This window comes from Saccopteryx leptura, chromosome 6, assembly GCF_036850995.1.
Source record: "Saccopteryx leptura isolate mSacLep1 chromosome 6, mSacLep1_pri_phased_curated, whole genome shotgun sequence".
In the NCBI taxonomy this organism is placed as follows: Eukaryota; Metazoa; Chordata; class Mammalia; order Chiroptera; family Emballonuridae; genus Saccopteryx; species Saccopteryx leptura.
In genome coordinates, this window is record NC_089508.1 from 57,251,259 (window position 1) to 57,272,631 (window position 21,373).

At 36.1% G+C, this 21,373-nt stretch overlaps 1 protein-coding gene across 4 annotated transcripts in view; it reads left to right on the forward strand.

Annotated features, from left to right (window-relative positions):
* VPS13C (vacuolar protein sorting 13 homolog C) overlaps positions 1-21,373 on the forward strand; it is a 214,651-nt gene that overhangs the window by 171,726 nt on the left and 21,552 nt on the right. For all 4 annotated transcript variants that reach the window (XM_066342855.1, XM_066342851.1, XM_066342853.1 and 1 more), the window contains 12 exons: positions 4,896-5,037; positions 6,468-6,608; positions 8,085-8,166; positions 8,281-8,350; positions 8,927-9,038; positions 9,161-9,274; positions 11,337-11,476; positions 15,162-15,243; positions 16,604-16,717; positions 17,767-17,842; positions 19,076-19,239; positions 21,107-21,152. In XM_066342855.1, coding sequence (XP_066198952.1) covers positions 4,896-5,037; positions 6,468-6,608; positions 8,085-8,166; positions 8,281-8,350; positions 8,927-9,038; positions 9,161-9,274; positions 11,337-11,476; positions 15,162-15,243; positions 16,604-16,717; positions 17,767-17,842; positions 19,076-19,239; positions 21,107-21,152 — 1,283 coding nt within the window. The remainder of the gene's footprint in view (positions 1-4,895; positions 5,038-6,467; positions 6,609-8,084; positions 8,167-8,280; positions 8,351-8,926; positions 9,039-9,160; positions 9,275-11,336; positions 11,477-15,161; positions 15,244-16,603; positions 16,718-17,766; positions 17,843-19,075; positions 19,240-21,106; positions 21,153-21,373) is intronic.

Here is a 21,373-nt window from a genome sequence, read left to right on the forward strand (position 1 = left end):
ATTTAGAGCACAGCCTTGCGTACTCTTTTAAATGTCAGTGTCTGTTTTTGCACTGCGGCTTGCTGCACCAGAGATGTCAGTGGTGTAGTTGTAACATGAGAGTGTTTGTGTGCCAGACATACAGTTACGTAGTAGTTAATCCCATATCTGCAGTTCAGCTTTCCATGATTTCAGCCACCAGTAGCTAACTGTGGTCCAGAAATATTAAGTGGAGAGTTCTAGAAAAGACAATTCAAAAGTTTTATAAACTCTTTCACTGTTCTGCTCCATCTTATTTGGACATAAATCATTCTTTTGTCCAAAATATCTGCACTGTACCTGCCACCCACAAGCTAGTCACTTGGCCATCTTGGTTACCAGATAATATGTCCTGGTATCACAGTGCTTGTGTTCCAGTAACCCTTATTTTACTTCATAATGGCCCAAAGCACAAGAGTAGTGATGTTGGAAATTTGGATATGCCAAAGAGAAGCCATAAAGTTCTTTCATTAAGTGAAAAGGTAAAGTTCTTGTCTAAATAAGGAAAGAAAAATACTGTTATGCTGAGGTTGCTAACATCCATGGTAAGAATGAATCTTCTATTCATGAAACTCTGAAGAAGAAAAAGAAATCATGCTAATTTTTGTCATTGCACCTCAAACTGGAGAAGTTACAGCCACAGTGCACAGTGAGTGCTTAGTTAAGATGGAAGTGGCATTAACATGGTGGTGGAAGACATGAACAGAAAACGTGTTCTGTTGACATTTTTGATTGGCCACAAGGTTTTGCTCCGGAAAGCATTGAGCCTCTATGAAGACTGCAGCAAGGGATCCCCTGAAATGAATGACACCAAGCCATTGAATACAAATAAGAGATGGTTACAGAGATATAGGAATTGGTTTGGATTGAAAAATATATAATTCCTAGAGAGGCTATGCCTGCTGATAACAAAGCTGCTGTCTCGTTTCTAGTTGAGTTCCAGTTGAGTAGGGTTTGGTACTATCTGTAGTGTCAGGCATCCACTAGAGGGTCTTGGAATATTTTTCTCTGCGGATAAGGGGGGAACTGCTGTATTGCAACTTTTATTTAGTTTTTATAACTAATGCAGTCATCATTTCAAAGCAAGAAGAGAAAACTGAACTTTGAATATCTCTGTTGTAAGGCGTAGTTATCAAATAAAATGTCAAAATTACTTTATATGATGACACTAGACCAGTGCTAAAAGTATACAATATATATTAACATTTCCAAACTCAGCATGTGTCACAGTATACCTAACTCCCAGGAAAGCAATGGCCAGAAAAATTAAATCAAAATATCTAATTACAGCAGATTTTCTTTAGAAAAACAAAATGAGGCTGGAACCAAAGTTAGTTTCTGAATGACTCATTTGTTAGTCAAGCAAGGAAAGCCTTTTACCATGGTGAGTCAATTGAATAATGTGAGATTGTAACAGCTAAAGAAATGTGTCCAGAGAAAATAAACTTAGGACCATTTGCCTTTTGGGAAGAATAGTTGTTTGAATTGAGGACTGTAAAGCCAGTAGCCATGGCCACCATCATAGCCACCTGGCTCGTGCAGGTTCACATTTGATTCGGATAGATTGTAGAGAAGCAACGGAGTCAAGAACTGGTGGCCATTACCTTTATTCCTAGCTCGCACTCAGCAGGTAAACACAAACACACTGGTCTCCAAAACCTATTCATTCAACTCTCACAAAGCTACTGACATCCAAGTTTTCCTAGAATCAAAGGCCCCACTAGCCTCACTCAGTCCCCTTTGCATGCCTCCATCTTGGCTGCTGCTTCTCCTGCAACCATGTGACCTCTCTCCCCTGCAACAATGTGGTCTCCTCAAAATGACCTCCTATCTCCTTTTAAAACTTTTGGGCAGGACAATGCCTCCCCCCGCACACATTAGCATAACCAAGCCCCTTCCCAAGCGTGGAGGTAATTAGCTTTATCACCTGGGCAATGGCCATTCGTGTGGGCAGTGCCATTTTTAGCAATAAAAGTGAGCAAAACCAGAAAATACAGATTTTACAAACTTATTTTCCCAACAAGGACATTCAGAGCAACATCAGTAGTCAGTTGAAAAACAAGGCCAGTGATTTTTGAGTGGGTTTTCTTTTCTCTTGATGAGTCAACAGATGTTACCAATACTGCTTAGGTGTGTACATATTTGAGAAGCAATACTGGGTTTTAAGTGACTGAAGAATTAGCTTCTATGAATAGGTGGTATAGAACAAACAGGTTAGAAAATTTTCAAACAAGTTGAAGAAATACTAGTCATTATAACCTGAAGTGGAATTTTCAAAGGTATATTAGAAATAATGACAGAAACGTGTAGAACAGAGAAAGACTTTGTTGGACAAATTCATAAGGCTTGTGAAAATGTAGTTTAAAACCTATGCTTATTCATTTTATTGTTGATCACCAGGTACTTTGTGTAAAATACTTGAATCTACCATGTGTTATCATACTAGAAGTGTCAAATAGTGAACTTCATCCACTCTTGTGGACTTAACCATCATTAGTTCTGTGAATTTTTGTCAGAGATACAAACTGAATGTCCTGACTTGTCTTACCACACAGCAGTTTGATGCCTTAGCAGTGATGCTCTTTATTGAATTCTTTTTGAGTTCTGGGACAAGATTAAAATTTTTCTGAATGTCAAGAGAACCACCCTCAATCACTATTACTGAAGAGTGAATGGGTTTGGAAATGCACTTTTCCTGCTGAATTGATAATGAATTCAGCCTAAAAGTAGAAGACAATACATTGTTTATATGCAAAACTCACATTTAAGTCAAGTCATTTTGATGACAACCATTATTTGAATCACAGGTAATGTCAGCCTGTTTTATATACTTCCTGTGCTGCTCAAAGTGGAAACAAGTGAGATCTTCATCCTCACACAAGTGTGGGGTGGATATATTTTATGAGCTGCAACTACAGTATAGCAGCATTTTTTCTAAATTAAATGCAAGTGCAAAGGAAGTTTCCATATTTTATAATCCACTTAGTTGTGTAACAGAAGAGCTTTTGCCTAACACTCAGTTGGAAGTGATTGACGTGTAATGTACTAATGTACTTAAAGGCAGCTATCAAAAGAAGAGTTATAGCCTGACCAGGTGGTGGCGCAGTGGATAGAGCGTCCGACTGGGATGTGGAAGGACCCAGGTTTGAGACCCCGAGGTCACCAGCTTGAGCGCGGGCTCATCTGGTTTGAGCAAAAGCTCACCAGCTTGGCCCCAAGGTCGCTGGCTCCAGCAAGGGGTTACTCGGTATGCTGAAGGCCCGCGGTCAAGGCACACATGAGAAAGCAATCAATGAACAACTAAGGTGTCGCAATGAAAAATTGATGATTGATGCTTCTCATCTCTCTTCGTTCCTGTCTGTCTATCCCTCTCTCTGACTCTCTGTCTCTGTAAAAAAAAAAAAGAAGAAGAAGAGTTATAATAGAGTAGGAAATGCAATTTTAGATTTAGAATTTTCTGATAGAAAATAGAATTTTATAAATACATTTCATGCAGTACATATACTAAGTTAAAATAACATTCTTACAGATCATTATCAGTATTTTGGCAGTACCAATCTATGTGAAAAGACAGTTTAAAACGGGGGTCTCAAAATCGCGGCCCGTGGGCCACATGCGGCCCGCCGAACAATTTTGTGCGGCCCGCAGACTAATCCATGAAATTCAAAATATTTTGGATAAAATTAAGTAAGCCTAGGGGCCTACTTGTATTTGCCGAATGGCTGTGATCTTGCTCTGCAGCCCACATACTGAGTTGAGTTTGAGACCCCTGGTTTAAAAGATACTCATTACAGCCTGACCAGGCAGTGGCACAGTGGATAGAGTGTCAGATTGGGTCGCGGAGGACCCAGGTGTGAAACCCAAGGTCACCGTCTTGAGCACTGGCTCACCAGTTTGAATGCTGGATTGCTGGCTTGAGCATGGGATCATAGACGTGACCCTATGGTCACTGGCTTGAGCCCAGAGGTAGCTGGCTTGAAGCCCAAGGTCGCTGGCTTGAGCAAGAGGTCACTTACTCTGCTGTACCCCCCCCCCCCAAGGCACATATGTGAAAGCAGTCAATGAATAACTAAGGTGCTGCAACAAAGAATTGATGCTTCTCATCTCTCTCTTCCTGTCTGACCCTATCTGTCCCTCTCTCTGTCTCTATGTCTGACACACACACACTCTCTCTCTCTCTCTCTCTGCTCATTACAGATCAACATGAACCAGATGAACATTTGCAATAGATGTTGATAACAGGAAACACTAACTTGGAACCCTAATAAAGTGAAATGTTGTCACCCCCATAAAAAAGTAAAAAAAATTTTTTCAAACTATGTATGGTGACAGATGTTAACTAGACTTACTGTGGTTATCATTTCACAGTATATACAAATATCGAATCATTACGTTGTATACCTGAAACTGTTATATTTTATGTCAATTATACTTCACGAAAAAATTAAGAAATAAAAACTTGTATTTTTCTCATTATTAATACTTGTGTTTTTTAAAGTTGTACTTGATTGTTATTTTTATATTTTGAACTTCATCAGTAAAATATTTGTGGGAGATTTTTTCCTTTCTCTTGTTTAAGTTACCTACATAATAACTTCAATTTTGTTTCGGCCCACAGAGCCTGAAAATTACCTAAATGGCCTTACAAAAAAGTTTGCCAGTTTTTTAATTGATGTCAAATTGTGATAGAAAAACAATTTCCCTTTCCCTTTTTCTTGTGTTCTTTTATAACACAGATATATTTTGGTGTTTAAAACAGTTTCTTGTATAAATGTAATTTTTATAGGAGATTGATAGTTGCAATAATTTTGAGTTGAATGACAGTTTCACAAACAAATATATATTTCTAATTTAATTTTCTTTATGAATTATTTTAGTTCTGGTGTTGTTTGGGAGATGAAACCAAAACAGAGATGGAAGCCTTTTAGTCAAAAGCAGATCATGTTTCTGGAACAATCCTATAAGAAGTATCAAGTATCAAAAGAACGTGGCTGGATTAAACTAGACAATAATTTTGAGGTATATCAAAATTTTTTGTTTTGGGTTTTATATATGTGTTTTGTTGGTGGTGGTGGTAAGTAAAAGTTACTGTCCAAGTAAAACTGTGTGTGTAGAAGCTAATTTATTAGTAAATAAACTCATATATTAGTAGCATTGGCATTAGCATTACTAATATTAGTACATTTTTAATTTATTTTATTTTATTTTTTGTGAGAGGAGGGGAAGCAGAGACAGACTCCCAAATGCACCTTAACTGGGATCCACCTGGCAAGCCCACTAGGGCGCGATGCTTTGCCTGCCCATCTGGGGCCCTTGCTCCATTTCAATAGAGCCATTCTAGCGCCTGAGGCAGAGGCCATGGAGCCATCCTCAGCACCCAGGGCCAACTTGCTCTAATCAAGCCATGGCTTCAGGAGAGGAGGAGAAGAGAGAGAGAGAGAAGCGAGAGGGGGAGAGGTAGAGAAGCAGATGGACACTTCACCTGAGTACCCTGACTAGGCATCGATCCTGGGACTTCCACATGCTGGGTCGATCTTCTACCACTGAGCAAACTGGTCTAGGCAATATTTAGTATATTTTTAATCAAAATATATTGTTATTAAGTCATCTGGTATAGCATAGTTTTATAGTTTCTTCTATTTACAAGACAGTTTTATGGAATTTGTTTTGTTTTCAGTAAGATTATGGAGAAATTAAGATTGCTTGAAACATTTTTTTTTCATATTTTGAATAATACCAATATATATTGCCTAATAAAGACTGTGCAGAATTACATATTTTAGTGATAGAATCTTGCTCAATTAAATTTATTAAATGTGAATGGTAGTCAGGCATGAGTAGATGTCCACAATTAGTACTCGTAAGTAGACACTTGGAGTGTTAACTCTGAAAGTTACTTTTTTTCCAAGAAGACCCCAAATCTTGACTGCAGTTTCTACCTTGTCCTGGTTCAGTCATACAGTTTTGATTACTCTTTGTCTTTAATATCTGATGGTTGTGTTTGCTTTGGTCACCATATATTCTCCCCACCTCTAAACCCTCTCTCGAGAAAAGTCAGCCATGCTACAGTTAGTGTCAGGCATAAATAAGGTATCAACTATTCATTGTTTAACTTTGTTTAAACAAAGTTTTAAAATTATCTAGGATTATCCATTATATCGAGATATTTAAAAAATATATAAAGCTTGGCTTATTTTAAGTATAGTTTATAATGGAAAAGTTCTCTAGTGGTCTTCTTGTTTTCCTTATAACTTTTGTAAAAAAGTGATATTTCTGCTTCAAACATCTCAACTGTAGATGACCTTAAGGTAGATATAATATCTTGGTGAGACAGAGATTTAAGATACACTATTTTGCCCTTTCAATTTGTGAGTAAATGAATATTTAAAATGGGCTACAGTGCTAATTCCTGCTCTTCACAAACACACGTGTTTTTTTTTTCCATCCAGGTCAATTTTGACAAAACTCCAATGCAAATGCGCCTTCCTATTCAGTGTCCTATAAAGCGAGACTTTTTATCAGGAATTCAGGTTGAATTTAAGCAGTCTCCTCACCAGAGAAGTTTGAGGGCCAGGTTGTACTGGCTTCAGGTAACATTGTCATCCTCAATTCAATACATACACAGACAGTTCCTGACTTTAGATGGCTTGAATGACAATTTCTTGACTTTATAAAGCTGTGAAAGCAATAAACATTTAGTAGAAGCTGTACTTTGCATTTTGAATTCTATTGTTTTCCCACATTAGTGATATGCTGGGCAGAGGCAGCGAGCCACAGCTCCCAATCAGGTGCACAGTCACGAGGGTAATAACTGTGCTCCACAATGTAGTATTAAATGCGTGTTTGACTTACAATATTTACTTGGATATAATCCTATAAACCCATTGTTAACTGAAGGAGCATCTGTGTCTAATTACTTTGGGAATCTTGGAGATGAAATTTTTTTACAAGGTTATAGCATACATTGTAATTGGTGTCTTTCTTTTTGTATGTTTATTCTCCTCTCATATAGGCTGTGAATTCGGTATACTTACCGTCAAAGTCCAAAGACCTTGTCACTGTTGAGAATATTTAATTTGACCAGTTAGCTTGCAAGAATGTTTCCTTACACTGCAATTGCTATTTTTAAATACTTCTTTGAATTTGTTACGGGATCCCCCAAATAAGACTTTTGTTGTTGTTGTCATTCTACATGGGAATGAGCAGGGCTTTATTTATTGGAGGTTGCTTTGGATGCTTATTAGCTTGTTCCCTTCTTCCTTCCTTCCCTCTCTTCCTTTTAACTACTAAATATTATTTAGGACATACTTATTCTATTTCCTTCTTTCTAACTATCCTTTGATTTCATATCCAGTCTTCATTTACATTTCACTTAAATTACAGATACTTAAAATCTCACATGATCCGTGGGTAAAAGTACTTTTCTTAATGGTGTACATGTGTGCAATGTTAATGCAATGATGAGGAAAGCTATAGTCTCCTTTATAGCAAAAGCTTGCCCTTGCTCAGGTATATAAGAATTTTATTCATTTATTTTATTGACTTTAGTGGGGTGACATTGGTTAATAAAATTATATAGGTTTCAGGGGTACAGTTCTATAATATATGATCTGTATTATTTTGTGTTCACCAACCAGTCAAGTGTCCGTCCATCACCATTTATTCCCCTTGCACCCTTTTCTGCCTCCCACCCCTTTCCCTCTAGTAATCACCACACTGTTTCCTGTCTATGAGGGTTTTTTTCCCCTTAATTCCTTTACTTTTTTCACCAGCCTTCTTCCCCCTCCCCTGACTGCTATCAGTTTGTTCTCTGTATTTATGAGTCTGTTTCTATTTTGTTTGTTTATTTTGTTTATTAGATCCCACATATAAGTGAAATCATATGGTACTTGTCTTTTTTGACTGGCTTATTTCACTTAGCATAATATTCTAAAGAGAAACTTATAATAGTACCACACATAAATACAGATGCTCAATTATGATGAAATTAGTGACATTCTATAATGTCTCTGAAACTAAAAGTCTAGATTTAAATCCTGCCGAGTTAACTTTTTTTTTTTCTCTAGGTTGATAATCAGCTACCCGGTACAATGTTCCCTATTGTCTTTCATCCTGTGGCCCCTCCAAAATCTATTGCTTTGGATTCAGGTAAAAATAATTAAAAAAAATAAGTTAAGACATACTATATTTATAAAAAGTAAATGTTATTTTTACCTAATAAAAGCTTGATCACCTTTTTCTTGTTTGCTTTCTTCTTTTTAGAACCCAAACCTTTCATTGATGTGAGTGTCATCACAAGATTTAATGAGTACAGTAAAGTCTTACAATTCAAGTAAGTAAATATTCCTTATTTTTCTAAAGGAATTTAAAATGAGAATCTACTTTGAAAATAAATGTTATTCTCTTAGAAAGTTACTTCTATATAAAAATTATTTTTTACCTGAGCATATCAATCTACTTTTGGTCAAGTAATTTTCTGTGTTGAATCTTATTTTAATAATGGCCTTAATATATTTTAAAGTACAAAATTTCTTCAACTGCTTTCTCCACTTTGTAACTCTAATTAGTATATAAATAGTGAAATATAAATGATATGTGTTTTGAGGGGTATTCTTTAAAGCAATTGTGAACTTTAAAAATTGGATAGTACTTGCTCTATTGTCTAGTTGTAATTGTTTCTTCTGTGACATGATAAATGTAGGATTTGGATCTTTAAATGCTAAGTATTACCTTTAGTGGAATTTTTAATGAAAAAGTCTCATCTAAGTAGACTTTGATCTTTTTAACACAACCCTTTTTAAGAGAGATGAAGGAACAAGATCTTACTTATGGCTTTTGCCAAAATCAAAGTTCAAATATTGAAAATTACTGGGTTTGATAGAAACCCTTTTCCATTTTTTTCCCATAGGTATTTTATGGTCCTCATTCAGGAAATGGCTTTAAAAGTTGATCAGGGGTTTCTGGGAGCTTTAATTTCACTGTTTACCCCAACAACTGACCCTGAGGCTGAAAGAAAACGGGTAACAATTTTTTTATTTATTGGAAAAATTATGAAATTTGAAAATTTAAATCAACCATTCTTTGAAATAACTGCATTAGAAAAAAAATTAAAAATATGAATTCTTGATTTGATTTTTTTCAGACGAAGTTAATCCAGCAAGATATTGATGCTTTAAACACAGAATTAATGGAGACTTCAATGACTGATATGTCAGTTCTGAGTTTCTTTGAACATTTCCATATTTCTCCTGTAAAGGTCAGTTGTAATTATTATTTTGAAAATTTGTCAGAATTGCTATAGAACTTTTAAAGGGTCTGTGTATAATTGTGGTTTTTAATTTGTTGCATCACATATTTGGTGAGAATATTGTTTGATAAATTGAAATACGTAATTAAGACAGTTCTTGGTAACATATATACAATTGTAATTCCCACCGAGAAACCACCAGAGTATGTTCTCTAGTCCTGAATTAATAACCCCTTTATTCAAAGAAGCAGCTGACAAAGGCATTTCTTAATTAAGCAAAGAAGTGCTCACCAACGTTTAATGTTTTGGTCACACTTTGTAACTACTCCCACTATCTAAACAGAAGGCTGTAATGGGTGCCCTCACCAGAATGTGAAAACGCTGAAGTAGGTGTTATACTGTTGATATGGTGCTTTTCACCCTCCCAACATTGGATTGTAACTAAAGGAGTAGAAAATTCGATACTTTTCACTTGGCTGGTTTTGTACTTTATGAACCCATTTCCTTTTCTTCTTTTGTTGTTCTTTTTAGGTTTTACAGGGAAAGGTGACTGCTTAGGAAATTCACAAATGCTATCAACCATAATGCTCTAAACTTGTGTAATGGGCCAGATTTACAATTAAGTAACTCTTTAAAATATTGATGATCCATTACATTCTCAAAAAACTGTTCATAGCACATAATTTTCCAATTGCTTTCACCAATCCATTTAGCTGAGTGAGGGATTTATAAAATGGAATTATTTTAAATTGACTTATTAGTTTGGTGGTGTCAGACATATCCAGTGTTAGGTTTAAAACTGATGTTTGTTTTTTTTTTAATTTATTTAATGATTTCAACAAGAGAAGAATGGAGGGGGGCGGAACAGGAACATAGATCTGTTTCTGTATGTGCTCTGACCAGGGATTGAACCAGCAACCTCTGCACTTCGGGATGATGTTCTAATCAACTGAGCTATCCGGCCAGGGCTAAAATTAATATTGTTTTATGTGGTAGTTTATACACAACTTCTTTTTCATTCAGTGAAAATAAATTATGAGATTGAACAATACATTCAACATATATTTTTTTAATATCTAATATCACAGTTGCTAATAGAAGGTATAAAGTGATTTCATGGAATTTATAACCTAGGGGTATTAAAGGTTAATAATTCATGTTTTTAGGCACACTAGGAATTGTGCCATGAAGTTGAACAATTAAGATCATGAACCATAGTTATTTTGTTACTCTGTAGCCATTCAGCCCTAGAGAAAGGGTAGATCTCTGTTCACCTAAACTTACCTTTCCTGGATCCCATCACTCTCTTTAACTCTGCAGATAGGCAGAAGTTCACATCAGAGAACAAACAACCAGCCTTTCCTGCCTTACCCATGTCCACTCTGTTGAGCTCTTTGTTGGTTAGGTAAAATACTTAGGGAGGGGCAGAATGAGAGAGGGGGCATTTGCTATATTTACACGGGTGGAAATTTCACCTGTGCTTTCTGGCACAAAGTAGAATAGACTAAATGGGAATGTGGAAGTCTCGTGTTCAAGTACTGAGTTGAGGGGTTTGTAGAAGCTGAAAACATTATTAATACTCTTGAAATTTATTTAGCAACTTACTAATTGTTGCCATAATTGTCACTTATTGTTACTTGTAATTATAACACTTGTTATCATTAATTGTTGCCATAAGTTATTTACCTTAATTGAATGAAAATAAATAATTATCTATTATTTTGACTGGTGGACTACTTATGTGCCATTGGACATGTCTTTCCTCTTAAAATGATTATGCTAAGTATTTTTGGCCCCTCCATATAAACACAGTATAGCATTATACACTTTGAATAAGAATATTGCTCTAAATTAGGGACAGAATATTTTGTATTTTATCAAAAAATATGAGAATTAGGTAGAAATGAGCTATTCTGTGATAATTATGTACAGAGTAACAAATAATAGCTTTCTTTAGGACTCTAATGAAAGATATAACATTTGCTTGTATCTGAAAGATCTAGTTGCTGTATATATAATTTTTTTGGTTTTGTTTGTAGCTTTTATTTATTGAACATTATTTTTCTTTTAGTTGCATTTGAGTCTCTCTTTGGGTTCTGGAACTGAAGAGTCAGACAAAGAAAAACAAGAATTGATTGCAATTCATTCCATCAATCTGCTACTGAAAAGCATAGGTGCTACTCTGACAGACGTGGATGACCTTATTTTCAAGTAAGATTTATATTAAAGTACATTGGCAGGCTTTTGTGCCAAGGTTATTTTTCTGCATATTCATTTTCTCCATTTGTGCTAGAATGTTAGCTTAGAAAAAGGATAATTCTTACTTAAAGAGTTTGGTTCCTTTTTTTTTTTTTAGAAACATTTTATTTAAAGTCAGGCAATAGAAAGGTGTCACAGAAAAAAAATTACAGAAACTTGCAACAACAGAACATAACCTGGGAAAAGTTATTAGTAAAGGAGAAGAAAGAATAGATTTTCCTGATGTTACCATGTGATTTGTTCCTCCTTAAGCAGAATAATTTATCAATTCAGCAAAATAGACCCATTGCTGGTATTTTTTGAACAGAGAGAAGATTAAAAATTTAATCTAATAAATTGGTATTTACTAAAACCTGCCAAAGAGAAACAATCAGGGTGACATTTCCCCAACATATGACACACAACTTAGGGAACTGAAATAACAACACGAGGAAATTTTTAAAAATCCAACTTCATTCTGACTAGGTTTAACTTGGATTTCAGCCCATAATGGTGCTTGTAGATCTGACAGAAAACAGGCCATCATAAGTCTGGACACAGCTCCCGCCTACACACACACACACACACACACACTCTCTCTCTCTCTCTCTCTCTCTCTCTCTGCATCTGGGGACACAGGTGCCACCAGTACCCTTGTCACATGCAGGTATAGAAACCCTAGACCTAAAACAAAGTGACCTGGGCCCTGGCACCATGGTTTGATGCTGAGCCCTTTCTAATCATGGTGGGGAGCAGTGGGTTTAGGGCAAGGAGTGAAGGTATTTTAAAACTTTGGCAGGTTAAGTATACAAACAACTATTTCTTGATTGTCAGTTTTATAAGGAAATAGCATTCTACCTCTTGAAAAGATATTCTCCTATCTTATTTGACTTCCCTCTCAAACATCTAGAGGACAAACTCCTGTAACACAGAGGGACTAAAACCTCTTACCTGTAATAATGGCTAGGTTATTATTTCTCTATTTAAAAAGCATATACAATGTACAGCCTATCACTGACAACTAACCCTCAGCTATCGCTTGTAATGGAGGCTTGGGAACAGCATGACTAATCTTTTTAAAAAAGTTGGGTCTTTATTTATTTAATTCCTTTATAATAAACGATGTATCAGAGCCCTGACAAAATACTGGCTGATACACTCAGTCATCAATTCCAATGGAGACTGTAGCCAAGAAATCAAGAGAAGGCTGAGACTAGGAAGGGCAGCAATGGAAGAAAGGAAAGCTCAGCAAGAGCAAAGATGTGTCATTAGAGACCAACCAGGCATCCCCAAACTACAGCCCGCGAGCCGCATGCAGCCCCCTGAGGCTCTTTATCCGGCCCCCACCGCACTTTTGGAAGGGCCACCTCTTTCATTGGTGGTCAGTGAGAGGAGCACTGTATGTGGCAGCCCTCCAGCGGTCTGAGGGACAGTGAACTGGCCCTCTGTGTAAAAAGTTTGGGGATCCCTGGGACCATCCACTCCTTTGTATTCCCAATCATTATGTACAGATACCAAAGCGGGACAGGGAAGAAGGATGATAGAAAACAATTGATTATTCTGAACCACAGTGTTGGAGAACTGCTTCACAGATATCCGACCACCAGAAAGATTGGTTCCTTTTTTAATGTTTCTCTTCTGGTATTCTTATTTTACTCATAAAGATGAGATAAAGAATATTTTGTTTTCTTAGTTATGAATATCTTGATAGTACATTAATGTAGAATAGAAATTGAATTATTTTAGTACTATTTATTGACCAAGTTTTAAACCAACTATATTTAGAAATATGTAGTTACAGGATGAGATTTCATATAATCATGGGGCAAAGTATAGATACCATTTTTCCCATGTATAAAATGCACCCTTTTCCGAAAAATAGGGGTCTAAAAACTGGGTGCCTCTTATACAGCGGTTGTAGATTTTTTTTACTTGCATTTCCCGCTTTTTTGCACAGATGAGGAGTTGTATTAATTTTATGATAAATAAAACTTGAGTTCAATAACTTTATGTAATTTTTTTTTCTCAAATTTTGGGCCCCCAAATTAAGGTACATCTTATACCTGGTAGCATCTTATACATGGGGAAATACAGTAATAACTCCTTGCTGCATCTAATATTATAGTATTTAATGTGTGCCAGAGACATATATAATCAATGATTGTTTATTGAATTGAATATTCATAATTACTAGAACAAGTTAGTTACCTTGTAGAAAAAAACATAATTTATATGATTTCCACCTCACTTGTACACTATCAAATTTCATAGGACTCAAGGAATTAAATATAAAATTCAAGTTGAAAAGACTAAGAGAAAAATAGAAGTTAATTGCTATCAAATCTCAATAAAGGAAGTCTAACTTTAAAAGCAATTAAAACTGTATAACAAAATCAATGAAAACAATTTAAAAATCCAAAGAATTTGGAAAATATAATGACAAATATGACTAAAAGGAGTAAAATCTTAATACTTAACATTGATGAAAGAAAGCTAAAGATTCCAATGCCATGTTGCCAGAGGACAATAAGAGCTAATTCAAAAAAGGAAAGATACAGTGGCTGATGGAGATTTGATATGTTCCATTTTATTATTTAGCAAAGAATATATTAAAATGTAAAGCAAAGATTTCAAAATATGAACAATCCTTGTACTAGAAGGAGGTGAGTCTGAGAGATAGGTACTTTAAAGAAAAAATCTATGTGTATAGGTTGAAAGGGATATATATCAAGAATCGTAAACATTTTTCGTTTTTTACTCAGTAGTTCTTTTGGGGGAATTCCACCAAAAAATATATATAAATTTAACCCAAAGAGGTATAGTCAAGGTATACATGGCAGCATTAATTATTATGCCAAAATTTGGAAATGTTTGACAATGGAAGAATTGTTTGACACCTTCCACTAAAAGGTTATGTTAGACTTTTGAGTAACAAAGAGAAATTTTTATTCAGTGTTGTATAAAAGCACATACTAAATTTAAGCATTTTAAAATTGAACAGAAAAGACAAGAAAGGATTCAAAGTGATAATCACGAGAAGAAAATACTTAAAAATCTGTGTCGTGGGATTATGGGTGACATTTTATTTTTATTTTTATTTTTTTACAGGGACAGAGAGAGTCAGAGAGAGGGATAGATAGGGACAGACAGACAGGAATGGAGAGAGATGAGAAGCATCAATTATCAGTTTTTCTTTGCAACATCTTAGTTGTTCATTGATTGCTTTCTCATATGTGCTTTGACCGTGGGCCTTCAGCAGACCGAGTGACCCCTTGTTTGAGCTAGAGACCTTGGGTCCAAGCTGGTGAGCTTTTTGCTCAAGCCAGATGAGCCTGCGCTTAAGCTGGCGACCTCTGGGTCTTGAACCTGGGTCCTTCCACATCCCAGTCCTTCACTCTATCCACTGCACCACTGTCTGGTCAGGCTGTGAGTAACATTTTAAACCTTTTTACTCCTTATGTATTAGTGAAAGACTTGTTTGAAAATGTACTGTTTAAAAAATTTTGTTACTCTAATATTAAGATCTCAAACATAAATTATATGTGGCAGATGTACAGATCTAATTGTGAAAGAATTAGCAATGATTAAGTTATTGAAATTTTAATTCTTTTTTCAGAATATAATCTTAATACCTTTAAATCTTTCTTTCTTCTCCCAGACTTGCTTATTATGAAATTCGATATCAGTTTTACAAGAGAGATCAGCTCATGTGGAGTGTTGTTAGACATTACAGTGAACAGGTAATTTCCTATTATAATAACTCAAAAAGAATATACTTCATAAAATATCAACACAAAACATTTGGATGTGATTGTGCTGTGTGTGGTAATGTTTACCTAACTTACCTCAATTTGCAGTCTCAGTACTTAGTAGTTTTCTTAAATGAATAATATCTATTTCTTTTAGTTCTTTCTCCCTTTATATACCTTTAAAATTTTTTCGTCCAGTGCTATTTTCCCTTGCAGTTATTTATATGCTCCCTTTGGGAAAGAATAGTGATTTAGGAGTCAGTACACTTGCCCTGGCCGGTTGACTCAGTGGTAGAGCATCGGCCTGGCGTGCGGAAGTCCCGGGTTCGATTCCTGGCCAGGGCACACAGGAGAGGCGCCCATCTGCTTCTCCACTCCTCCCCCTCTCCTTCCTCTCTGTTTCTCTCTTCCTCTCCTGCAGCCAAGGCTCCACTGGAGCAAAAGATGGCCCAGGCGCTGGGGATGTCTCCTTGGCCTCTGCCTCATGCGCTAGAGTGGCTCTGGTCGCGACAGAGCAACGCCCAGATGGGCAGAGCATTGCCCCCTGGTGGGCATGCTGGGTGGATCCCGGTCGGGTGCATGCGGGAGTCTGTCTGACTGCCTCCCCGTTTCCAGCTTCAGAAAAATACAAAAAAAAAAAAAAATTTAGGAGTCATTACACTTTATTTCTTCAGTGACCACAGTTTCTAAGCATAGTCTAGAATTGCAACAGGAAGTCTAAGCCAGGTTCCTCCTGACAACTCAGTTGCTCTGGTTCCATTTATATGCAGAGAGCCATAGTAGTTGCTTCAGGGCACGAGGACACCTTTGCTATACCATGGTGCTCCCAGTGACATTCCCTTTCCTTCCTCTGCTTTACAGTCCTTTCCCCTAGAGTGTGCATAGACATTATGGTTAGTAAGTGTTCAAATAAGTTGTTTCCTGTTTTGATTATTATTCCCTGTGTAGTTTCTTAGTAATAGTGATGATAACAATATTAAAATTAAGTAACAATTTCTGAATTATATATTCATTTAATATGCGTAGTCATTAATGGTCAGTACACCTCCCGTTTTACAGGTGAGAAGACTGAGGTCTCTGGAGACTCGGTGCTTTGTCCAAAGTTATACAACTGCTAAATGGTAGACTGTGCCTCAAGCCTAGTTCATCTAATTGAAAAGCCCATGTAAAATACTAGCGTAATGTCTGGTACATTGTGAAAGATCAGTTAATGAACATAGTGGTGGTTATCACATAGCTCTCCTTTAACAACCTAATTTAATCAGTACTTCCCCTTTTTCCTAGTGCATCATAATGTTGTTTGTTCCAACAGTTGTGAAGAGCTTAAAATTTGTGTTTCTTTTTTTTTTAGTTCTTGAAACAAATGTATGTCCTTGTATTGGGCTTGGATGTGCTTGGAAACCCATTTGGATTACTTAGAGGTCTGTCTGAAGGAGTTGAAGCTTTGTTCTATGAACCCTTCCAGGTATTAATCTCTTATCTATTTTAAGTATAGTTATAGAAAAATGGGTGTTTTGTTTCTTTAATGACAAATTGTATTTTAACTGTATTTGGGAACTGCATAATATTCAGATAACAGAAATAAAACAGTAACAAACAAAACAAAACCCCAAAACTCATGTATATAATACTGTGGTTACCAGAGGGCAAACACAGCAGGGGCGGGAGGAGAGAGTAAAGGGGGTCAAATATATGGTGACAGAAGGAAACTTAACTTTGTGTGGTGAACACACAGTAATGCAATACACAGTTGACATATTACAGAATTTTACACTTGAAACCTATATAATTTTATTAATCTATATCTCAGTTAATTTAATAAAATTTTTAAAATATAAATTTTATATTTTTATTTAAAACTTTTTGAGATGACATTAAACAGTTGTTTTAGAATTAATTGAGCACTTCTTGTGTCTGGGCAATAAAACATGCCCACATTGTGCAGGATTTAATTGTACTTGTCAGGAAGAGTGCTTCATAGATTAAGACCATTTTAAGGTTCTTTCAGCGCTATGGAAGGAACTAATGGGGCATTAAAAGCTGAGTTTGTTTCATACTCAAGCTTTATTCTGACTGGTTCTTCTCCATTTAAAGGATCCAGGAGCCCAAAGTAGTGAGGGTTTTAAAGGACAAAGCAGAGCGAGCAGATGGGAGAAAAAGGGAACCAGTACTAACTATGTGAGCATGGACTCCTAGTCTTGTAACCAGTGTGGCTTACTTGAGCATTGTGGTGAAACTTAAGTGCTTAGAGGCCAACTTCAGATAGTAGCAGAGGCCAGTGATTTATTACTATCCTATTTTTGTCATCTTAAAGTGTATATATTGAGATCACGTGGGTTGAAAGTGTCTTCAAAAATAGTAGGGGTTCCATCAATATTTGGGTTTGAAGGAAAAAACTGTCGTCCCATGTTATGGTTCTTCACAGACTCTGTATCTTCATGGAAACTGAAATAATAGATTAAAAGCTTTAAAATTGTTTAGATTATAAATGACATTTTTTCTTTTTTTGGCCAGGGTGCTGTACAAGGCCCTGAAGAATTTGCTGAGGGGTTAGTGATTGGGGTGAGGAGTCTCTTTGGACACACAGTAGGTATGTATCACATTTTTAGGCATATGTGTATTTTATTATACTTATTATAAAATGCATTATTTATGAAAAACATTTTATTAAGAGAGATCGCTTTTCTAATAATCCTTTTTAAAAGATGTAGTCTCTTATTCTTAAATGGAAAATATCATTGACTTGCTGGGTTTTTTATGTCTTTGTAGTTTTGAATCCTTGTACTTTAAATAGTTTTTATTCCTCTTCTTGATAAATGGGAAATGAGAAAAATAAATTTTTGCATTTTTGTGTGTGAGACAGAATTTTATTTTATTATTATTTTTTCAATTACATTTATTATTATTATTTTTTATAAATTTTTATTAATGTTAATGGGGTGACATCAATAAATCAGGGTACATATATTCAAAGAAAACATGTCCAGATTATCTTGTCATTCACTTATGTTGCATACCCATCACCCAAAGTCAGATTGTCCTCCGTCACCTTTTATCTAGTTTTCTTTGTGCCCCTCCCCCTCCCCCTCTCCTCCTTCCCTCCCGCGCCCCCCCTCCCCCCCACCCCCGGTAACCACCACACTCTTATCCATGTCTCTTAGTCTCGTTTTTATGTCCCACCAATGTATGGAATCATGTAGTTCTTGGTTTTTTCTGATTTACTCATTTCACTCCGTATAATGTTATCAAGATCCCACCATTTTGTTGTAAATGATCCGATGTCATCATTTCTTATGGCTGAGTAGTATTCCATAGTGTATATGTGCCATATCTTCTTTATCCAGTCTTCTATTGAAGGGCTTTTTGGTTTCCATGTTTTGGCCACTGTGAACAATGCTGCAATGAACATGGAGCTACATGTGTCTTTACGTATCAATGTTTCTGAATTTTGGGGGTATATACTCAGTAGAGGAATTGCTGGGTCATAAGGTAGTTCTATTTTCAGTTTTTTGAGGAACCACCATACTTTCCTCCATAATGGTTGTACTACTTTACATTCCCACCAACAGTGTATGAGGGTTCCTTTTTCTCCACAGCCTCTCCAGCATTTGCTATTACCTGTCTTGTTGATAATAGCTAATCTAACAGGGGTGAGGTGGTATCTCATTGTAGTTTTGATTTGCATTTCTCTAATAGCTAATGAAGATGAGCATCTTGAGACAGAATTTTAAGCACCTGTTAGTTTAAAGCAATGGTGTGTTACGTATAATTGTGATACTGTTTAAAGAAACAATGTGACTTAGTTCTCTGGGCCTTTTGATAGGTGGTGCAGCAGGAGTTGTATCTCGAATCACTGGTTCTGTTGGAAAAGGTTTGGCAGCAATTACATTGGACAAAGAATATCAGCAAAAAAGAAGAGAAGAGATGGGTCGACAACCTAAAGATTTTGGAGACAGTTTGGCCAGAGGAGGAAAGGGCTTTCTGCGTGTAAGTCAAGTCTACTGCTGAATCTTCAAGAGGCCCTCAACTTTTATATATGCTATAGAATACGTACCCTTGGAATACTGTTTGTTAGTCAAGGTCTGTTAGAGTAGCAGTAGTGGTAAATTGTGTACTTCTCTGTTTTCCGTTTGCTTCCCCATTGTTATTATTAGATCGATCCCCTAAATCGTGGACTTAGTTTGGCACTTGAGTTGGAATGAAAATTCTATAATGATGGAGGTTAGCACTAGTGTGGAAGGAAATAAAGCAGAAAACTGTGGTAAATGATGATGACTGGGTGGTGGGGGACTTCTTTAGGACATCATCAATGGACCATTCTATGAAAGGGAGGTGTAGAAGTTGTATTATAAACTGGGAACTGCCAATCATTGCTTTTTAGTACTTTAAAAATTTTACAGATAATATATGAGTATGGTTTAATCATAGGTAATATGTGAATATTCTCCTTATAATAATTATAAGGACTTATTTTTTCTTTTAATAAGTAATGAAATCATCATAGGTAAAGCTATAAGTACTCTTTGATCACCCCTTACCTCTTCACAGTATCTAATCTTTTCAATAGAGTGAATATCTTTTGGTTCTTTTTCTTTGTGTTTATACAATATACAGGTAGTTTTAATTACTACCATTATTTGACAGTTATTGAGAATGTATAAACATATTAGTTTGTTGGGCAAACAAGTGTGTTAGGCTTGCTCGCTTGTACTTTGCCTGACTGATGCATGAGCACAGGGCGGCACCGCGTGTGTATAGTCTATGTAAGGCTGCAGGTGCTTGCCCTCAGGGCAGCAGATTATAGTTTGTGGATTGCCTGCCGCCATTGGGAGGGGCCATTTTTTGCCAGAGAAGGGTTTTTTTCTCTTGGCCTGTGTGCTTGTCAGCCCTAGAGAGAGAGAAGTGGTTTTCCCTGCCTGCTTACTCGTCTGCCATTGCGAGACTCTAATAAACAGAATGGCCCACTATTTTTTGGCTCCACAGTTCCTTTACAGTCTGCCCGAATCCAGTTTGAACCTGCGTGGCCACAATCACCAGCCTTACATTATTTTATGTTTGGAAATTTCAGGAAGTGGTAACTACTTGTGTTAGACAGTGATTTGTTGTTGTATGTTGTCTCTTCAAAAGTGCCTTATTTCTCAGTTTATTTGCTATCTTTCAGAGGTCCCTTTATTATCAATTTTTCATACTTTTACTAAGTTATAAAGAACTTTACTTACAATTTTATAAATAGTGGTCATGGCCAGCTGGCCCAGTGGATAAAGCGTTGTCCGGCACTCCAAGGTTGCAGGTTTGATACCTGTCCAGAGGACGATCAAGAAGCAGTCAATGAGTGCACAAATGAAACAACTAAAAGGAACAAGTTGATGCTTCTCTTTCTCTCTCTCCCTCCCTCCTCCCTTCTTCTACCTTTCTCTCTCAATGGAAAAAAATTAAAAAATTATTTATGAGTAGATACTACAGATTATTTGGCTCAACGCATTTCTTTTATTGATATAGACTATAACTAAGATTGAGCACCTGAAACTAATACAAAATTGAATGTAAACTATAATTGAAAAATAAAAATTTAAAAAGTATAAAACAAAATATACTGTATGAAATAACAAAAAATTATCCACCTGCTTTACGGTTTTTTTTTATTATAAAATTTTACTTCTACAAGGTGCTTTCATTTAACAGTTGCTGTGATATATTTTAAAAATCAGTGTTCAGCTTTATGTACACATTCACATAATCAAATTAGTCATTTTTTAAAAAGTTTTTCTAGCATGTCTTTAGAGACCTCTAGTGGTCAATGTAAAATTGAGCACCTTCCATCAAGGTTTGATGCTATGATTAACTTCTCTTTCAGGGAGTTGTTGGTGGAGTGACTGGAATAATTACAAAACCTGTGGAAGGTAGGTTGAGAATCTTTCTTTGTACAGGTCTGAAGAGCTGGTACATGGTAACTGTAGTCAATTTTATTGCTCCTAGGTATTTGATTAGGAGAATTTCTGGCTAATTTTATGTTCATAGTCCTAAATTGTTGTTTAATGAATGCACTTTCCTCAGAAAGTAGAGTGGTTAAGTAGTAGACTGTAAGTCAGACTTTGAATGCTATTTTCTGCAGTTCAGAAAC